The sequence below is a fragment of the Ambystoma mexicanum genome, chromosome 4q (assembly GCF_040938575.1).
Source record: "Ambystoma mexicanum isolate Mex_15411 chromosome 4q, UKY_AmexF1_1, whole genome shotgun sequence".
NCBI classification, from domain to species: Eukaryota; Metazoa; Chordata; class Amphibia; order Caudata; family Ambystomatidae; genus Ambystoma; species Ambystoma mexicanum.
Genome location: NC_090928.1, coordinates 267,682,247 through 267,701,460, shown reverse-complemented (window position 1 = coordinate 267,701,460; position 19,214 = coordinate 267,682,247). Strand labels below are relative to the sequence as shown.

At 44.8% G+C, this 19,214-nt stretch overlaps 1 protein-coding gene across 2 annotated transcripts in view; it reads right to left on the bottom strand.

Annotated features, from left to right (window-relative positions):
• The window catches only part of LOC138467662 (centromere protein J-like), a 714,848-nt gene that overhangs the window by 626,880 nt on the left and 68,754 nt on the right, over nt 1-19,214 (bottom strand). For both annotated transcript variants that reach the window (XM_069607842.1, XM_069607843.1), the window contains exon 3: nt 2,965-3,061. In XM_069607842.1, the coding sequence (XP_069463943.1) occupies nt 2,965-3,061 (97 nt within the window). The remainder of the gene's footprint in view (nt 1-2,964; nt 3,062-19,214) is intronic.

Below are 19,214 nucleotides of genomic sequence, written 5' to 3'. Positions count from 1 at the left end.
GTTTCCTCAAGTGCACTGTAATGTACGAACATACAGATAAACACTCATCAAATATGCATTAATAAAGCCAACAGTTTTGACATTGGCAGTTCTTATTTGACAAAGACATGGTTGTACCTTAGTATCTACGTATGTCAAATGTAATATGCATATAAACATATGACTGAAAAATCATCTAAGAAGCATTGCCAAAGTAAACACTTATACCAATTGTTGTTGTGCATTGACTAACAAATGGTAATGTCATATCCTGTTTCTAACGTGTCATACATTATATGAACATAGGAACATACAACTAAAAAGGTAACAATGAAGCATGGCAAAGCCAGTATTTATGATATCTGTATCTGTATCGATATGTATTATATCTGTAGTTTTTCAATTAACAAAGATATGATCCTAGATTCGTAATCTGGTCATACCTTACTATCTTTTTTCAGTACGTTTTGTATTATGATATACAAGAATAAGATTGAAAACTCATCAACAGGAATTGGAAAAGCCAATACGTTTGGCTTTGTAGGTGTTCAATGAAAAAGAAACGATTATAGCTTTGTAGCTTTTTTGTAAAGTGTAATATAATATTTACACAAACAACTAAAAACTCATCAAACTTGCATTTGCAAATCCAACACATTTTCACTTTGAAGATGATCTTAAAGAAATAAGCTTTGTATCTTATCTAGTAAAAACCAACATGATCTATGGGCATACACACATATAATGGGTCGAAAATGTTATAATGAGGCACAAATATTGACAAACATTTTAGCATTACATTTTTACCAACCAGGCTTTGTGATGAGTCACCAGTCATTTAATAATAGTCAGTAAATAATTCAGCTTATAGACAACATTACTAGATTCAGCAGAGTCCATCCACTGGTTTAAACTTGGATGCCAAAAAAGTATTTGACAGGGTGGATTGGGCCTTTAAGTTATGCTAGCCCTGACACAAGAATTAGAGTGAACCAGAGTTTGTTGGAAGCTTTCAGTCTTCAGGCAGGGCTGCCCGTTCTCCTCGTTCCTATTTATATATGGTAAAAGCCATGTAATTATTAAAGGAATACAGTTCACTGATTGGGAACATAAGGTACCCTTTTTTGTGGATGATGTGCCTACATTTCAAATTCCCTGGTGTCTCTACCTGGATTACAAACGGAATTCTGGAGATTTAAGATCTGTCTTGTGTTTTAAGATGAACCCACTAAATTCTTAAATACTGTGCATGGAAATCACCAAAAAAGACAGACAGAGTGTATCAGAAACCTTTGACTATCGTCAGAGTGTCAAATCAGTAAAGTACATGGAGTGAGGATTGGAGCAAGGAATTCTGGCTTGTATGAGGCTAACTACCCTGGCCTGTTTGACGCTATTAAATCTGTTTTTTTCAGATGTCGATGTTTGGTGTTTTTTTGGTTCACTAGATGTAATGCTATAAAGGTGACCTGCTACTCTCCTGAATCGCTATCCAAAACAGGATCTGATTAAATTGGAAAGGTGATTCATTTTATTTGGCAGGGAAGGTAACCCAGGCTAGCTCTGAAAATTGTAACAGCCAGTTTAAAGCATGGCAGGGTTGGGGTTATCTGAACCAAAAACAATTAGGAAAAGAATAGTGGGCCATAGGCATTGTAGTAGGTTTTGTACATAATAAAATGCATTAGAAAAAGTAAAGTACAAAAAAGCAAAACACCATCGTTAGGTCTCTATAAACATGGTAAATTCAATTCAAATGCACATAAATATAGTCTCTCACACTAGAAATGAAACCTTCACTCTCACTACTACTTCACACCATTTACATTTAATATAAGGCAGTTAACATCAGGTGTATAAAAAGAAAGTGAGAGTTAATAAAATATTCATGAATGTAAAACTACTCTTTCACACTACAAAGGAAATCAAGAGTTGCGTGTGATTTCCTGCAGAAGGGATGTGACCTACCAGTTTGGGCTAAACTATTTCTTTTTGGGTGGTATTATATTTGATTTGCATATTTTTATTTCCCTCCTGTAATTTCAGTGACTGTAATTGCCATTCATTTATAATGAGCATAACATGGGAATGTACCGAGCAGAGATCTGGGCGCAGATGAATTTGGGTAATGCGTTCTCTTTAAGCAGATGTAAATGGTACATTGTTAATTAAACTACGCAGCCAAAATTAGGAAAAAAGAAAGGGTTTTAATTGTTTTTTCGGAAAACAGCTAGGGAATCCAAGGTTAGAAGAGAAAGAGAAAGGTTGTTCCAAAACTTTGGACCGAGCACTGAAAAACGACTATTGCAGCGGCCTGTCGGAACGATAATTAAGTGTGTACTTGAGAATCGAAGGAATCGTGAAGGTTGGTATAAGTGAATTAGTTGGGCAAGATAGCATAGGGCCAAAATGTGGACACAGTTGATTATGAGGCACAGAATCTTGAACAGGATTCATGATTGTTTGGAGAGCTAGTGGAAGTTATGGCGAGCGGAGAAGATGGAGGAAACTCTAGGCAGTTTCTGAATGAATCGAATCGCTGTATTCTTGGCGGTCTGGATGTGGTGAACCAAATATTTGTGTAAACCCGCGTAAAAAGCATTCACATACTAATGTTTGGAGATGAGTACTGCTCATGACATGGCAGGCTGAAAACAATGGTTTGGGGGTGTTGCCCTGCACAATGTGAGACGGACGATCAATTAAAAACATTCCAGCCATCAACCTTCAGTTATGCTTGCATCCAAAATGGGCCACAGAACATTTTAAAGCAATCATTGGAAACATCAGACTGGAGAATTCATACCAGGAGCAGAAAATATGCAAATAAAACTAGCACCAGATAAAGGGCCACTCCCTTATGTTGTAGAGATTAGTATTCAGATTGCTTTTCAATTTCCTGGATTTCAAAGCAAATCACAGAAATAGCAGTCCCACATATTCGCAAGTGACTGATGGCTGATTAATGTGATTAAATGCACATACCTGGATTAATCAGTGTGATTATCTTCTGCTGTTCATTTACCAGCCTTTGTAGCTGTTCCATCTTTTGCATCATTAACTGTTCTTGCTGTCCTTGACCCTAGAAATACAAGCACATTGGCTCTAATTTGCAATGTCAGAAGAATCTAATTTAGTCTCATCTTTCCAGCTCTGTGAATAGTTCATTCATGTCCTTTTCTTCACATTTTATCACTCACACTTTTGCATTTTGAAATGATGTATCCAGTACAACAGCTTCTACAATATACATGTAAAAACACGCTTGGGGGGTACTCACACCTAACATAAGACACAATAAGCGCCCGCTGGACTCTTGCCTTCAAACAATATGTCCATTGGGTATGAATTACACAACTTAGAACCAGGTGCGTTATTTTACCTAATGCATAGGTCTAGTGGCAGCATACAACATTTAACCCGTAATGGCATCATATGATCTTTCATCCCGATGAAGGGTCATTGCATGTTTTTTTTATTAATCTTTGGAAATGCAAGGCTGCAACATATAATAGTTTTTCCAAACAATAAAGTACAAAAAGTGCCAAATGCTAAAGGTATACCTGCTTTGAAAGATTAATCATAATCAGATCGTTTAAATGACTGGAGTTGCAAAGCAGTTCACACGGTGTGCAAGTAGCAGGCTAAAGGCAGTGATGCCACTTCTTCATTGAAACCCATCAGTGATGCCCATCCTTACAGCAATGTCTCAGCTTTCACGATAGACGGCAACCAAATCCCGGTCTCAACTTCTGTAAAAACACTGGGGGGCTACCTGTATGCTTCTCTCACCCTCTCCAGACAAGTAAATGCGATTGCATCCTCCGCTGCATACACAACTAAACTTATCAACGCAGCCAGACAATTCCTAACACCAGGCAGCTGCCTCCCCATAGCCAGAGCCATCATAGGAGCCAGACTTGATTACCACAATCCACTCTTTGCTGGGACATCAAAACAAAATAGTCATACACTCCAAGTTATCCAAAATAACACACTACAGGCACCACTGAACATACCCCAAAAGAGCAGATCTCTGCAGCTACATAAAAGGCTCACTGGCTCCCAATCAGAGAGAATCATCTTCAAAACTATATCCATTGCCCACAAATGCTTGGCCAATGTGGCCCCCTCTACCTGTCTCAGAAATTCAGTTGAGTCAAATCCATCAGACCTGTGAGATCTTTCCACTCTCTGTGCCTGGTGACACCAACCTTCAAGAAAATCAAAGGAAGAGGATCTAGCTTCCCAGCAATAGCAGTACCCCACTGGAACGTGCTCACCCCCCCCCCCTCACCCCTCAGCCTAAGGGCGGAAGAAACCTATTGACCTTTTCTGAAGGCATTAAAGACTTGGCTATTCGCCTAACAATCGCCACACACATTCCGAACTGCCCATATATGTAAGGGTTTGTTGTTTGCCCCCAGCAGAGCCTCTGTCTATGTTCCCTGCATGTAACTGGTTCCTTAACAGTGCCCTGACGCCCGATGGTTTAGGCGCTTTACAAATATTTAAAAAAGAAATCATTCTAAAGTGGTTACCAGGTGGTATTTTAGCGAGTTCAGGATGCATCTAATCAATGAGCTGTAGCTAATTTATCATATTTCAGCTTACAAGTAAATTCCCATATTTTGTCATGAAACCTGAAAATGGTTACTGCGCCACTATGAACTAGCATAATCCATATGCTCTTTTGGCAGTGTTACATGCCATGTGTATAAGAAGGTCAGCATCAGACACAGGTGCTCGCTCTAATGGACTCCTACATTTTGCAATGAACTTCCATTGCAGATACATGGCATTCTCAATCAGCTGACTATTCCCAAAAATAATCAGGAGTCTTGCCACTTTAAAACACATATTCGTGCAGGCTGTGCCCTAACCAGATGAAGATGTCTATCAAAAGCCCGCCTTTCACACTGGTTGGGCTCAAACATGTAATGAGGCCTGTCTCAACAATATTTGCCAGCATTGCCAAAGTAACACATATTTTCAAGCTGCTTGTGCTCAACAAAACGTATGAGGTCGCTCTCAACAATATTTGTGTGAGCTGCCACGTATTCAGATAGATTGTGCCAATCAGATAGATTGTGCCAAAAGAACATTTTTATGCTTGCTTCAAAAATATATGCCAGCATTTCCTCTATAAACCCCATTTGCATGGTGCTTTATCGATAGAAAATCTTGCGGCCTTTCCCAACAATATATGCTAGTGTTGCACCATAATCAATCTGATTGTGCACATAGAAGGTCTTGAGTCCTGTCAACATAATATGCCAGTGTTTCCTCCATGTCATGCTGGTTGTACCCAAAGAAGTTCATAAGAGCTGACAGCACGATATGCCAACCGTGCCCCCCTTTAATGCTCATTGTGCCCCAAGAGAATCATAAAACTTGCTTCAGTAATATTTGACAGTATTTCCACTGAAAAACACATTTTCATGTACACATTTTCAACCTGCACAAACACTTATTCACACTAGCGAAAACACTGACATGTAAAGTACATGCGATCCGCAAAGAAACTCTCACACACATGCATACACATATGAGCAGTCAATCTACATACCTGCATGCATCAGCAGTCTCCTCGCTCTGGCTTTGTGGTAGACCATGCAGGCATACATCTGCTTGGCAGTTCCCAGTGGACAAGACTGGTACACATGCCCTGCCCAGGAATAGGGGAGTCACCATCCTCTGGCTTCTTCTATTCAACCTGACCTTTTCCTGCTTGTACACAGGGCGGGGGCCAGAATTCTAATCTCACTGCAAGCCTGTGAGACATATAAGTTAGGAAGTGAGGTCAGGATCCCTCTGTGTGTCTACTTGGGTCCGGTTTGTGGAGCTCATGCTCCGGCAACCAGCTCTAATGTGAACTGTGCATGTATAATTTGGTGGCTGTGAAGATGACCTCCATTTAACATCTGCATTTCACAGACCCTTTCCATGAGCAAAACGATCACTCCTGGAAAAGGCGTGTAAGATGTGGCAGCTGAAGATGGCGGTAGACCGCCACAGCTGCCCTAATGAGAATTTCACCACTGGTATTTTCAGTGTAATTATACAGTTTAAAAGCAAAGGATTAAATAACTGCCAGCAGTGGTCACAAATAAACATTAAACACATTGGGGACAGGGCATAGCTGTGCAGGCCAGAGAGAAGCAGCCTGTTATCAACATGATATTGTACTAGAGTACGCAGAGAACACAACCTAAAACACCAGAGGAATGTAACCGAAGTTCCACTAACTGACTGATGAAAAAGTGGGACAGGTGAAATTATTCTCTTCGCCAAGAGCCTGATAGCTGTTCTGCATGGCTATGATAGTACTCGCTGTGGGAAGCTGAGTAGCTTGGAAGAGAACCGCTCTGAGGAGACACAAAAGTCTGGGACATCAGAGCGGGCAATAAGGTAGGCCCTGGAAACTCTTTCAGGGAATTCAGTGGCTGGTGTGTGTATAGGTGCAGGTGTTGGAGCAGCTACCTTCAGTGGCCATGTAGCACTGTGGTCTGCAATCTATGGGCACAGGAGAACACCAACAGAGGGCTATGCATCCTGTCCAGTGATGTGGACCTTCCCTTACAATGTATTGGTTGGAGTAATGGGTGTTTCCAATCCTTTTGCCCCTCTGGAGGGAGAAGTGGCGATCCAGGCTGCTCGTGGAAGTGCAGAGATGAGACATCATGTCAAGATTGCCCATAGTTCCGCCAAACCTTCCAGTCCATAGAACGTGGCAATTTGCGGCCTTTCATGGCCTTCGAGGGTAAGTAGGAGTCAGTTTGTCCTCTATTTCCCTATGCATGGTTTCTGTAAACCTTTGCTCCCAATGACACCCTGGCACAGTGGAAGGCTTAAAAGTTGGACCCCCTGCGTTTCAGAGACACACATGCATCATTTTGTATGTCAGACAAAAAAACGGCCCCTAAATACAGAATGGCAGACATCTGGTCCATCCCTCCCTACCTTGCCTTCTTTGTCACACATACACATTAGCTTTTTATGGTCTATTGAGCAAAGCCTGGATACGGAACTCAGGGAACATTTTCTCACTACAGGACGGTATGTCTTGCAATAATGTAACAGCCTACTCCCAAGTAAGGCACCACACTTTCTCACACCCCCTAACATTGGTCAGTCAATTTCATCAGGTTGCCAAGCAGGCATGACTCTTGGAGGATTCAGATTCTACTTTCTCCCCCTCTTTCTTCTCCTTTTGTGCTCTACATTTTCACCTTTACATGCCGCCTCCTGGTGCTGGCACTTCTGCCAATTGCCTGCCACTACCAGGTATCCTGCAGGTACTCTGGGAGGGACACTTAAGAGCTTCATGGTGAAAATGTTCCCAGGGCACTCTTTAGCACAACTCAAGTCCATCACACAATCATGCGCTGACTAATTCTAGTAACATGAAATCATTGTACTAGAAAATGTCCTTACAGAAAATTGCTCAGCATCATAATTGGGATTCTGTTCCCTTTCTTTCTGGTCAACATTTGTTTGATCCACTACCAATAATTACGCTTGCGCCAATCCTCCCCCTTCCACATTTCTTTTCCATCACAAACCACGGTCTGCTTCACCAGAGGCAGGGGCACCATAAGCCACTATTCAGACGTGTCTGGCTACGGGAAGATCGCTATGGTGGTTACGGGTGCACTGTAGTAGCTTTCTAACATACCATAACATAACAAAACATAACATACAGGTAGGGATGGTCAGGGAGAAATTGGCCTTCAGTGGGCTGATTAAATTAAGTCTCTCATTAGAAGATGATTGAAGTGACTTCCATGATCATATACATTTTCCCAGCATGGAATATATGTCTTAGTGCACCCTTCTTCCCCACTTCTTCCCCCCTTTATATTGTTTTTGGTGCATAGGGTGGCACTTTGTGCCACTGTATGGCTAAAAAACAATTGCTACAGAGGATGGCACAAGGGAAGGGGTGTTGGAAACATAATATCAGGTTCGCATGTCAACTGACAACGTTTGTGGTATGTATTATGTGAAGCATTGTTGTTCTTATTGGTGTTTAACGTCATATAAAATGATGGCATGTTCTAATAAATGTGTTCCAATCAGGAGTCAGGATGTGAGCAGCGCTGTTTCCCTGCAGAACTGCTTACATGCGCTTCTGACTGCAACTCGGCTGCTGGAGGAGGGTGCCCACCACTCTCTGTTCCTGTCCTTCCCCCTGATCCATCTTGCCCCCCGCCCCCCAGTGTGCTAAAATGCTTACATTTTCTTTTCTCCCTGCCTCAGTGGTAAGGTTCTGGTGAGGGAGCACACACAAGTGAACTGGGCATACTCTGTGGGATAATTGGGGGTGTTCATGTAACACAGAGATCAGTTTCAAGGGAACGGTTAAGATAATGATTCTTGGGAAGCCCCACAAGAACTCTGTGAGAGAGGGCCAGTGCCTCAAAGATAAGGGAATGGACACATGATGAGAAGGAGACAAAGGGCCTCCATACAGTACCGCCTTATTCCGAGTTTCCCTTGCGGGTCCCTGACAGCCCACCACGTCTGGCCTGGCAGGCTGTGGGGCACCCGCGAGCAGAACTCGTGATTGCACCGGTGCAACCATGCTCCCGACCCCCATTGTGCCCTATGGGGCATAATGGGGATCGGGAGCCCGGCATTACCGCCTCCCGCGAATGAACAATTACCGGCCCCTTCATCTCGTAATGGGTGAAGCAACGAAGGAGCCTATAAAGGCTCGAGCAGAAACGACGGCACTTAATTTGAACACAGCAAGTGGTCGTCTAAGTGTAGCGGCAAAGGCTAACCAAGATGAGCTGCTGGATCTATCGGTGTACAAGGATTTTGTTGAGGAGGATGTAGTATCAGGGAACCAACCGCTTGATGCTTCAGTCATAATAAAAGATGTTACTTTATCTTAAAGACAGGTGGAATTCAGCTCCCCTAAGAATGCTGAAGCAGGCCAACTGAATCCTAAAATGACTGGGTTGCAAGAGCCCTTAAATAAAATAAAAATCACAGCATCAGAGACAGGGGGCAGGACTTGTTCTATCATTCCGACTGAAGTAGCGGCCGTCAATGAAGAATTGACACCATCAAGTCCTGCGTTTGCTACCTTACAAGAAGAAAGGGAACGTTTAAGACTTATCCTAGAATCAAAACAACCGGTGCGCGGGTGTAGGAGTCAGCTCCGGACGAACTGTTCAAACTTTGAAGGAGAACGCTTTGAACCTAGGGTTGACTTGAAGAAGGAGATTGTTTTTTTCTCACAGAAAGCTGAGTATCAACATCCTGGAGGCCGGGCAACCAGACAGAAGTCTAATAATGGGCAGGCAACAGTTTGCCCCTTGGACGTTACCTTGGCGATCAAATTGATGTTGGAGAAGTTAGAGTCAGGTGACAAATTGATTCTGAACCGTGCAAATGTCATAAGATTGCTCCATCATGTGCCCCGCCTTCGAGCTTTAGGTTCTAAAGACTTAAAAATAGCGGAATTCCCCGACAAAACTTGCAATGACAAGGTCATACTACACGTTGACTCCAGCATAATTGCAAAAGCAATTTTAGAAGCAGGGGAAGACCTTTTGTCTTTGGGGTTTGACACATATAAAATAATCGACCATCCACAATGTGAAAAATCGGAGGGTGTGGCCGTAACAGGCGTTGCCTCGATTACTCAAAACACCAAACCTAATTCCAGCGAGCAGTCACTTAAAAATGCATCAATGAATCAAATCTCAAAAGGACAGTTGTGCTGGAGGGAGGCTGTTCCCAAAATAGGCTCAGCTGATTTAGTAGGACACAGAGTGATGTCCATTGGGCAAGAAGTGGTGCCCAGCAATAATCCAATGGAGAATATTCAAATCACTTTAAATAGTGTCAGACCAAGCAATAACAGTGCCACTAATCTAGCAAGCAGCCCTTTGGGTAAAGAAAACATCCAAGACTGGAATTGGCTGGTCACTGCTTTGAATACCAAAACCTCAAGTTAATGCCCAAAGAACAAGGAATTACAGCTCTGCTCATTTGCATCATGGAACACGCGTGGCTTTATGCACTTGTTAAATAATGACTGGCTTCTCAATCTGCAACTGGTGTGTCTTCAAGAAACATGGATGCTAGAAACTCCAGTTATCTCAGAGTTCGAATGTGCACTGAACCCTGCCATCAGGGCCGAAAAGAGGAGGCCTATAGCTGGCCTTCTAACAATGATTAAGCGGTCTTCAGGTTATCGGTTATTAAACTCTAAGAATCACACACCATACATTCAAGTCTCTGAGATAGGCAAAATTAATCTTGTGGGAAAGGAGCTAGATATAATCTAGACAATAAACCTGTATTGGAACCAACGTTGGACAGGCTCTTACCCGTTCCTTGATCAAATCACAACAATCATTGATAACCTTCTCAAAGTAAATAGAGGGGCTGGAATGATAATATGTGGTGATTTAAATATCGACTTCTTCAAGCCACAGAATCCGGCTAAATCACAATTGGCGAAATTCTGGTCGGAAGAACTGAATGCAAGAGGCTTAACAATGTTAAACGGTTGCACGCAAGGGGATACTCCGGCAAAGTCCACTTGGCATCGTGATGGCCAATCGTCAACTATCGATTATATCTTCATTTCAGATGCAATGCATGTCAGGATAAATTCTTTGAAAGTTCGGGCAATGGAACACAGTGACCACGAATTGTTAGAGTTGAAGTTTCAAAACTCGGCAGTAGATCAACCTTGGCAATGGAGAACAAATGTTTGGGTTGAATCTAACAGTTTAAGAGTGAGGCTGGACGAACACGAGGTGTTGTAACGCTCACCTGATTCCCGCAGAGGCGCCGGTCTTGACTGGGTGAATGCCGTATCTTCAAAGGTGATGTGTAACACACGGTTGGCTCTTTGGGCTGGACCTCTGTGCACTGTATGTCTGACTCGAAGAGTAAGATGTCTGCAGATAGAAAATATGGAATTAATGAACTGGGGTTATTGGGTGCCTCTCTCCTCTTCCCTTTCTCTTCTCCTGTAGAACCCCAAAGGTTAACACCCTCACCTTAGGTAAGTGAACGCCGAGCTCTCCATCTGCCTCGGGGCAGGGTGCCGTAACCAGTTTCTTCACTGGATAAGGGTGCAGGCCTCTTGACCTCAGAGGACTGCTGTCCGTCGTTAACTGCACGAAAGGTAAGTTCTGGGCACTTCAAATGTCTTAAAAGTCTTTTGTAATGATATCTCTTGTTTTGCAGGGTTTCGGCGATGGCGGATGGCGGGCTGATGAGAGTTGAGGATCGAACCCGCGTGAGGAATAGAAGCGCCTGGAAGCACGTAAGTAAGCGCTTGTAGCCTGCTTCACGATGCGCACTAACTGTCCCTTTTATCTTGCAGGTACAAGTTCGGAGCTTTAGAGAAGCTGAAGGGTGCTGGAATACCCACTGGATTCGGCGTGGGAAGGAGTAATGGCACGTGAGTAATAAAGTGGCTCAATGTCTTTAAACGCACCTTCTTTTGTCTTTCAGATGCGGGATGCAGCGCCGAAGGCCTCCGGAGCGTGCGAAGAGCTGGTAAGCTTTTGTATTTCAGATGCCGGAATGCAGTGCGAAGACCTCCGGAGCATGCGAAGAGTAGGTAAGGCTTTGTCTTTCAGATGCCGGAATGCAGCGCGAGGCGTTGGTGACAGCCGATGGACCAGGTAAGAGATGCGCTGCCACTGAAGACCGTAGTGCTAACCTGTTCTTTCTTTGTCTTTACAGGTGCTGCTGAAGACTGGATTCCAGGATGGTAAGCCTTTGTTCCCTTATGCCCAGGATCGGAAGCAGAAGACACGATGAGCGTTCTGCTGCAGAGAATGCAGAATAACGCAAAGCAAGATTCATCCATCGGGTGTGGTTTAAATAGCCTCCTGTAGTGCTTAGGTGTCTCCTTCCACAGCCACGCCTAGGTAAGAAAAGAGTTCCTGCTTTCCAGAAGAGTTCCAGTATTCTGAACCTAGGGAGTGGCTCCTGCCCCACCCAACAGGAAAAGTAGTCCCAAACAGAAGAGGATCAGGGGTTCAACTGGCAGGTAAGTAAGCAGCATGGTCTGCTGCAGGTAAGTCCACCCAAGCATTATGAGCCCGGCGCTTCCAGCGCTGGGTCTGGGCATCTTTATGAGCCTGGTGCCACTGGCGCCAGGACAGGGTCCAAAAGGTCCCAATTGGGACTGGCTGGCACTCGGAACCGGGGTTATGGGTCTGCTTCCAAGGGAGTCGGGCAAGTCCTGATCTTTTGGAAGCAGAGATCATGACAGCACCCCCCCACAAGGCCCCTCCCAAACCAGGCTTCTCCGGGGGTTTGGGCTTGTTAGGAAATGTTCGATGAAATCTTTTGATTAGACGAGGCGCGTGGACATATTCTGCAGGTTCCCAGGATCTTTCTTGGGGACCGTAGCCTTTCCAGTCAATCAGGTAAAATAGTTTAGATTTGGAGATCTTGGAATCCAGGATGCTTTTGACTTCAAACTCGAGTTCTCCATCAACTAGAATAGGTTTTGGAGATGTAGTTAGTCGGGTTTGAGGTTGCACGGGTTTTAATAGAGAGACGTGGAAGACCGGATGTATCTTCATGTGAGGGGGCAAGTCCAACTTGACCGCTACTGGATTTACTATGGTAGTGATGGAATAGGGACCAAGGTATCTTGGGTTGAATGCGCGTGGTCCTCTTAGAGGTAGATATTTGGTGGATAACCAGACTTGATCTCCTACTTGATATTGGGGGGCTTCCTTCCGATGTTGGTCTGCTCCTTTCTTGTATTGTTCTTTAGCCCTTTGAAGGTGAGAAACGGCTTCCTTAAAGGCTTGGGTGATTGTAGAATGCAGGTGGTCTACTGCTGGTGTTTCAAGATCTTGGAGTGGATCCAACTCCGAGGTTCGAGGGTGACTACTGTATAAAAGAAAAAACGGGGTCTTCCCAGTTCCTGAGTGGACAGAGTTATTGTAGGCATATTCGGCTATCCAAAGGATATCTTTCCAAGTTTTTTCAGTTTGTTGTAGCATGCAGCGCAAATACTGTTCCAGAGTTTGATTGGTCCTCTCGGTTTGTCCGTCAGTTTGGGGGTGGTGGCTGGTCGAAAGTCTCACATCAATTTGAGCCGACCGACAGCAACTTCGCCAAAAATGAGAAATAAATTGACTACCTCGATCCGAAATTAGAACTGAAGGAAAACCGTGCAGTCGGACGATGTTTTTGAGAAATTCTCGGGCCAGAGTTGCTGCTGTTGGTAAGCCTTTGAGTGGAATGAAATGCGCCATCTTGGAGAATAGGTCCACGATTACTAGGATCGTATTGTATCCGGAGCATGGAGGTAGATCGGTGATGAAGTCCATAGAAAGCGTATACCAAGGGCGAGGCGGGATATCAATAGGGCGTAAGAGGCCGGCTGGTTTTTCCTTTTGACTCTTGTTTTGGGCGCATACTCCACAGGACATTATAAAGTCTCTGATATCTTTTTTCCAAGACGGCCACCAGAAGTAGCGCTTGATCTTTTCCGAGGTCTTGGTCATACCGGGATGTCCTTCCATTAAAGAATCGTGATAACAAGAGATTACCTTTTTCTGTTAATCTGTGCTGGGCAGGTATAACCGTTCTTGGAAATATAATAGGTTGTCCTTCACCGTAAAGTCCTTTCCCTGCAGATGCCAATTCTGTATGTCTGCTGGAGTTACCAGTAGCCTGGCTTTATCCTTAACTTCCTCTATGGATTGTGTGGCGATTACACCTAGAATTCTTTGTTCAGGAATGATAGGTACAGGTTTAGGATTGATCAAATGTTCTTCCACTCCCATCCGAGAAAGGGCATCAGCTTTACCGTTTTTTGTACCAGGTCGATAGGTAATTATGAAGTCAAACTCAGCAAAGAATAGTGCCCAACAGAGTTGCCTAGAGGATTGAGCTTTTGCGGTTTTCAAATATTGCAGGTTTCGGTGATCTGTAATCACAGTAACGGTGTGTCGGGCCCCCAGAAGATAATGCCGCCAAGCCTTAAAGGCGGACTTGATAGCTAGAAGTTCCTTATCAGTACTAGTGTAATTGATTTCAGGAGGCGAGAATTTGCGGGACCAAAATGCCACGGGATGCAACTGATTGGTTACTGGGTCCTTTTGTGATAGAACTGCCCCCATGGCAAGGCTCGAAGCATCAGTTTCAACGATGTAGGGGAGTTCTGGGCGAGGATGTTTAAAGATCGGTGCAGAGATAAATCTAGTCTTCAAATTCTGGAAAGCTTGTTCCGCCTCGGTAGACCATTCAAAACGTTTGTTTTTCTTTAACAAGGCGGTGATGGGCTGGACTATTCGAGAGAATTCGGGGATAAACCTGCGGTAAAAGTTAGCGAAGCCTAACATGCTTTGAACACCTTTTACGGAGGATGGCGATGGCCATTTGAGAACTGCATCGACCTTCTTTGAATCCATACGCACTCCGCCAGGTGATAATATGAATCCCAAGAATTCAACTTCAGTTACGTTGAAAACACATTTTTCCAACTTAGCGAAAAGTTTGTGTTGACGCAATCTTTCGAGCACCATTTTTACGTGTTTCCGATGTTCAGATTCCGATGAAGAATAAACGAGGATGTCGTCAATGTAAACAACAACACACACATCTATGAGCTCTCTGAGGACATCGTTCATAAAATATTGAAAGGCGGCCGGGGCATTGCAAAGTCCGAAGGGCATGACCTGATATTCAAATAGCCCAGACTTGGTGCGGAAGGCCGTCTTCCATTCATCGCCCTCTTTTACTCGTACCAAGTGGTAGGCTCCTCTAAGATCCAGCTTTGTATATATGCATGCTTTTCTGACTTGGTCCAGGAGTTCAGGGATCAAAGGTAACGGATATCTATTCTTAACGGTGATCTGGTTCAGGGCGCGATAATCTATACAAGTTCTAAGGTCCCCTTCTTTTTTTGGAACGAAGAACAAAGCTGAGGAAGCAGGGGACTTGGAAGGACGAATAAACCCATTCGCTAGGTATTGATCCAGGTATTGTCGGAGGTGAAGATTCTCAGGCTCGGTGAGGGCATAAATTCTACTACAAGGAGGAGTAGATCCAGGTATCAGGTCTATCTGGCAGTCATAAGACCTATGAGGAGGTAGAGAGTTAGCCTGATCCTTCCGGAAAACATCTTGGAATTCTAGGTATTCAGGAGGTAACTGAGGAGCCTCCGAGGAAATTGCTGCCAGTGCAACACCAGGTCGAGGGTGACAAGTAGAGACACATTCTGGAAACTGAACCGTTCTTGCTCGCCAATCGATCTGAGGATTGTGCTTCTCTAACCAAGGAATTCCTAGAATAATCTGGAACTGAGGGGCCTTGATCACATCGAACACGATCTTCTCATGGTGTCCATCTTGACTTACTAGCGTCACTTCTTGGGTGGTATGCGTTACTGGTCCGGAGGCTATCTCCGTACCATCCACCGTAGTAATGACGTCCTTTACAGCCTTTGGACAAAGAGTCAGATTCATCCTCAAAACCATTTCATGATCCACATAATTGCCGATGGCACCGCTGTCGACGTAAGCTTCAATCGCATGTAATCGCTCCGGATGTTCAGGGCTAATGAGGACCATAGGTATCACGAAATGCGAGGTCACGGAACTGGTTTTACTGCTCGGCAAGAGGACCTCTATTCTTGTCGGGCGAGGTCGTTTCCCTGCTCAGAGTTTGTGACCCTGGTAACTGCAGCTCCTACTGCCTTCTTGGCTGGTTTCACCAGACAGTCTCGAAGAAAGTGCCCCGAGTTTCCGCAATAGAGGCATAATTGCAGCTGTTTTCTCCTTTCCCGCTCCTTTTGTGTTAGTGGTCCTTTCAGGCCCCCTATTTGCATGGGTTCCCCAGAAGTCTACTCCTTTGGTAGGAGTTGGTGGTTTGGAAAATACTCGAGCATCAAACTTGGAATGATCGGCCTTCCTGTTCTGCAGTCTGTGGTCAATTTGAACGACTAAGTCAATATAGTCCGAACAGTCTTGCGGGGGATTCACTACTTGGGATAACACATCTTTGAGCTCTCCACGTAGACCTCTATAAAACAGCGTAATCCTTTTGTCCTCAGGCCATCGAGTTTCCACTATCAGTCTGTTAAAAGACGCAATATAAGCCAAAAGGTCTTGATTACCCTGTCGCAATGAAAGGAGCTCATTGTCCAAGGCCTGCCCCTGTGAATGTCTTGCAAACAGTTTTTCCATACTGAGCTGAAAAGCTTGAAAATCATGGAGAACCGGATCATCTTGATTAACTAGAGGGATCGACCAGTCTGCCACATTGCCACTAAGGTACGAAAGCACGAAAGCTACCTTGATCAGTTGGAAAGGCTGCTGGCCGGCATAAGAAGTGCAACCGGCACTGATTAATAAATACTGCAAACCTCTTTGGGTCACCAGAAAATCGTTCGGGCGGAGCCAGAGGTACATTCCCAGGTAGGTTGATCTGCACTGGGTTCGTAGAGGATGTTGAAGGAAGATTTGCCCCTGATGCGGGTAACGGAGTTTGTCCGGCTTGTGACTGTAGCAATTGTCTAGCGAGATCGTCTGTTCGCTCCTTGGAAATAATCAGTTCCCTTCTTAGAGCATTCGTTTCCTGACGCGCTGCATGCACTTCTGCTCTTAGTTCCCCAAGTAACTGGGCTAGCTGGTCGGTATCCGAGGTTTCCATAGCGCCTGGGTGGGAGTTTTGCGATAGTCTTTGCGTTCTGTAGCGCTCACCTGATTCCCGCAAAGGCGCCGGTCTTGACTGGGTGAATGCCGTATCTTCAAAGGTGATGTGTAACACACGGTTGGCTCTTTGGGCTGGACCTCTGTGCACTGTATGTCTGACTCGAAGAGTAAGATGTCTGCAGATAGAAAATATGGGATTAATGAACTGGGGTTATTGGGTGCCTCTCTCCTCTTCCCTTTCTCTTCTCCTGTAGAACCCCAAAGGTTAACGCCCTCACCTTAGGTAAGTGAACGCCGAGCTCTCCATCTGCCTCGGGGCAGGGTGCCGTAACCAGTTTCTTCACTGGATAAGGGTGCAGGCCTCTTGACCTCAGAGGACTGCTGTCCGTCGTTAACTGCACGAACGGTAAGTTCTGGGCACTTCAAATGTCTTAAAAGTCTTTTGTAATGATATCTCTTGTTTTGCAGGGTTCCGGCGATGGCGGATGGCGGGCTGATGAGAGTTGAGGATCGAACCCGCGTGAGGAATAGAAGCGCCTGGAAGCACGTAAGTAAGCGCTTGTAGCCTGCTTCACGATGCGCACTAACTGTCCCTTTTATCTTGCAGGTACAAGTTCGGAGCTTTAGAGAAGCTGAAGGGTGCTGGAATACCCACTGGATTCGGCGTGGGAAGGTGTAATGGCACGTGAGTAATAAAGTGGCCCAATGTCTTTAAACGCACCTTCTTTTGTCTTTCAGATGAGGGATGCAGCGCCGAAGGCCTCCGGAGCGTGCGAAGAGCTGGTAAGCTTTTGTCTTTCAGATGCCAGAATGCAGTGCGAAGACCTCCGGAGCATGCGAAGAGTAGGTAAGCCTTTGTCTTTCAGGTGCCGGAATGCAGCGCGAGGCGTTGGTGACAGCCGATGGACCAGGTAAGAGATGCGCTGCCACTGAAGACCGTAGTGCTAACCTGTTCTTTCTTTGTCTTTACAGGTGCTGCTGAAGACTGGATTCCAGGATGGTAAGCCTTTGTTCCCTTAGGCCCAGGATCGGAAGCAGAAGACACGATGAGCGTTCTGCTGCAGAGAATGCAGAATAACGCAAAGCAAGATTCATCCATCGGGTGTGGTTTAAATAGCCTCCTGTAGTGCTTAGGTGTCTCCTTCCACAGCCACGCCTAGGTAAGAAAAGAGTTCCTGCTTTCCAGAAGAGTTCCAGTATTCTGAACCTAGGGAGTGGCTCCTGCCCCACCCAACAGGAAAAGTAGTCCCAAACAGAAGAGGATCAGGGGTTCAACTGGCAGGTAAGTAAGCAGCATGGTCTGCTGCAGGTAAGTCCACCCAAGCATTATGAGCCCGGCGCTTCCAGCGCTGGGACTGGGCATCTTTATGAGCCTGGTGCCACTGGCGCCAGGACAGGGTCCAAAAGGTACCAATTGGGACTGGCTGGCACTCGGAACCGGGGTTATGGGTCTGCTTCCAAGGGAGTCGGGCAAGTCCTGATCTTTTGGAAGCAGAGATCATGACAGGTGTCGAATCTATGTAACCAATTTAAGAGCAGTCCGGAGGAGGTTGAATACGCCTCGCTACTGTGTCAATTCAAAGTAAAGAATATCAGACTAAAACACCGGTCATTTCACAACAAACATTGCTTTGACTTAATAGTGATGCAGCGCAAAAGACTGATGCGAGCCGAAATTCGGAGTAACAACAAAGGGTCAAAGTGTGAAATAGCGTCAAAAAATAGAGTCACAAAACAAGCCTATAAAAACTGGCTAAAAATCCATACATTTTTATTACATCAGCAAGACGCAGAGGCCATGCAGAAGACCCTTATAACCAAGAACAGTGGAGAGTTTTGGCATGTCATTAATCGTATGGAATCACCACAGGAAGCTTTGCAAGTGAGCTTGGTAACAGAACTCGAGAGGGTTAAGCACTTTACAACATTATATAACAAAAACTCTATGTTACAGCCACTAACAGTGCTTGATCCTACACCATGGGACTTACAATTCCCGAGAGAAGACATTTGTGAGGTTATTAAGAAAGCCAAAAACTCCACGGCGCCTGGTCCTGACGGGTTGTCGAACTTTATGATTAAACAGTTTCCTGACCTCTCGGCTGATCTATGCGTTGACTTATTCGCAAGAATAAACATGCTTCGTCAGTCGCCAACTTCTTGGAAAACAGGGGTAATTGTCCCAATTTTCAAGAAAGGAGATAGAACGTCACCTAAAAACTATCGACCAGTGGCATTGCTTGATGTCCTAGGCAAGATTTACGCCACATTCCTACAAAAAAAACTGATCAACTGGGCTCAGTCAGCAAAAAGGATTGATGAAAGACAAGCAGGTTTTGTTAAAAACGTTGGGTGCTCTCTGAACTTACTTGTCTTAAACTTATTGAAAATGGAAGCACTGGTACAAACATCAAAATCTATCTTGCCTTTGTGGACTTTTCCTGCGCCTTTGATATGATCGACCGAGAGCTACTCTAGCAAAAGTTAAGGCTATGGGGCTGCAGGTTGCCCTGCTGGTGTACTAGAGGCTATCAAAGAACTCCACACAGATACATCGATCACTATTCGTTT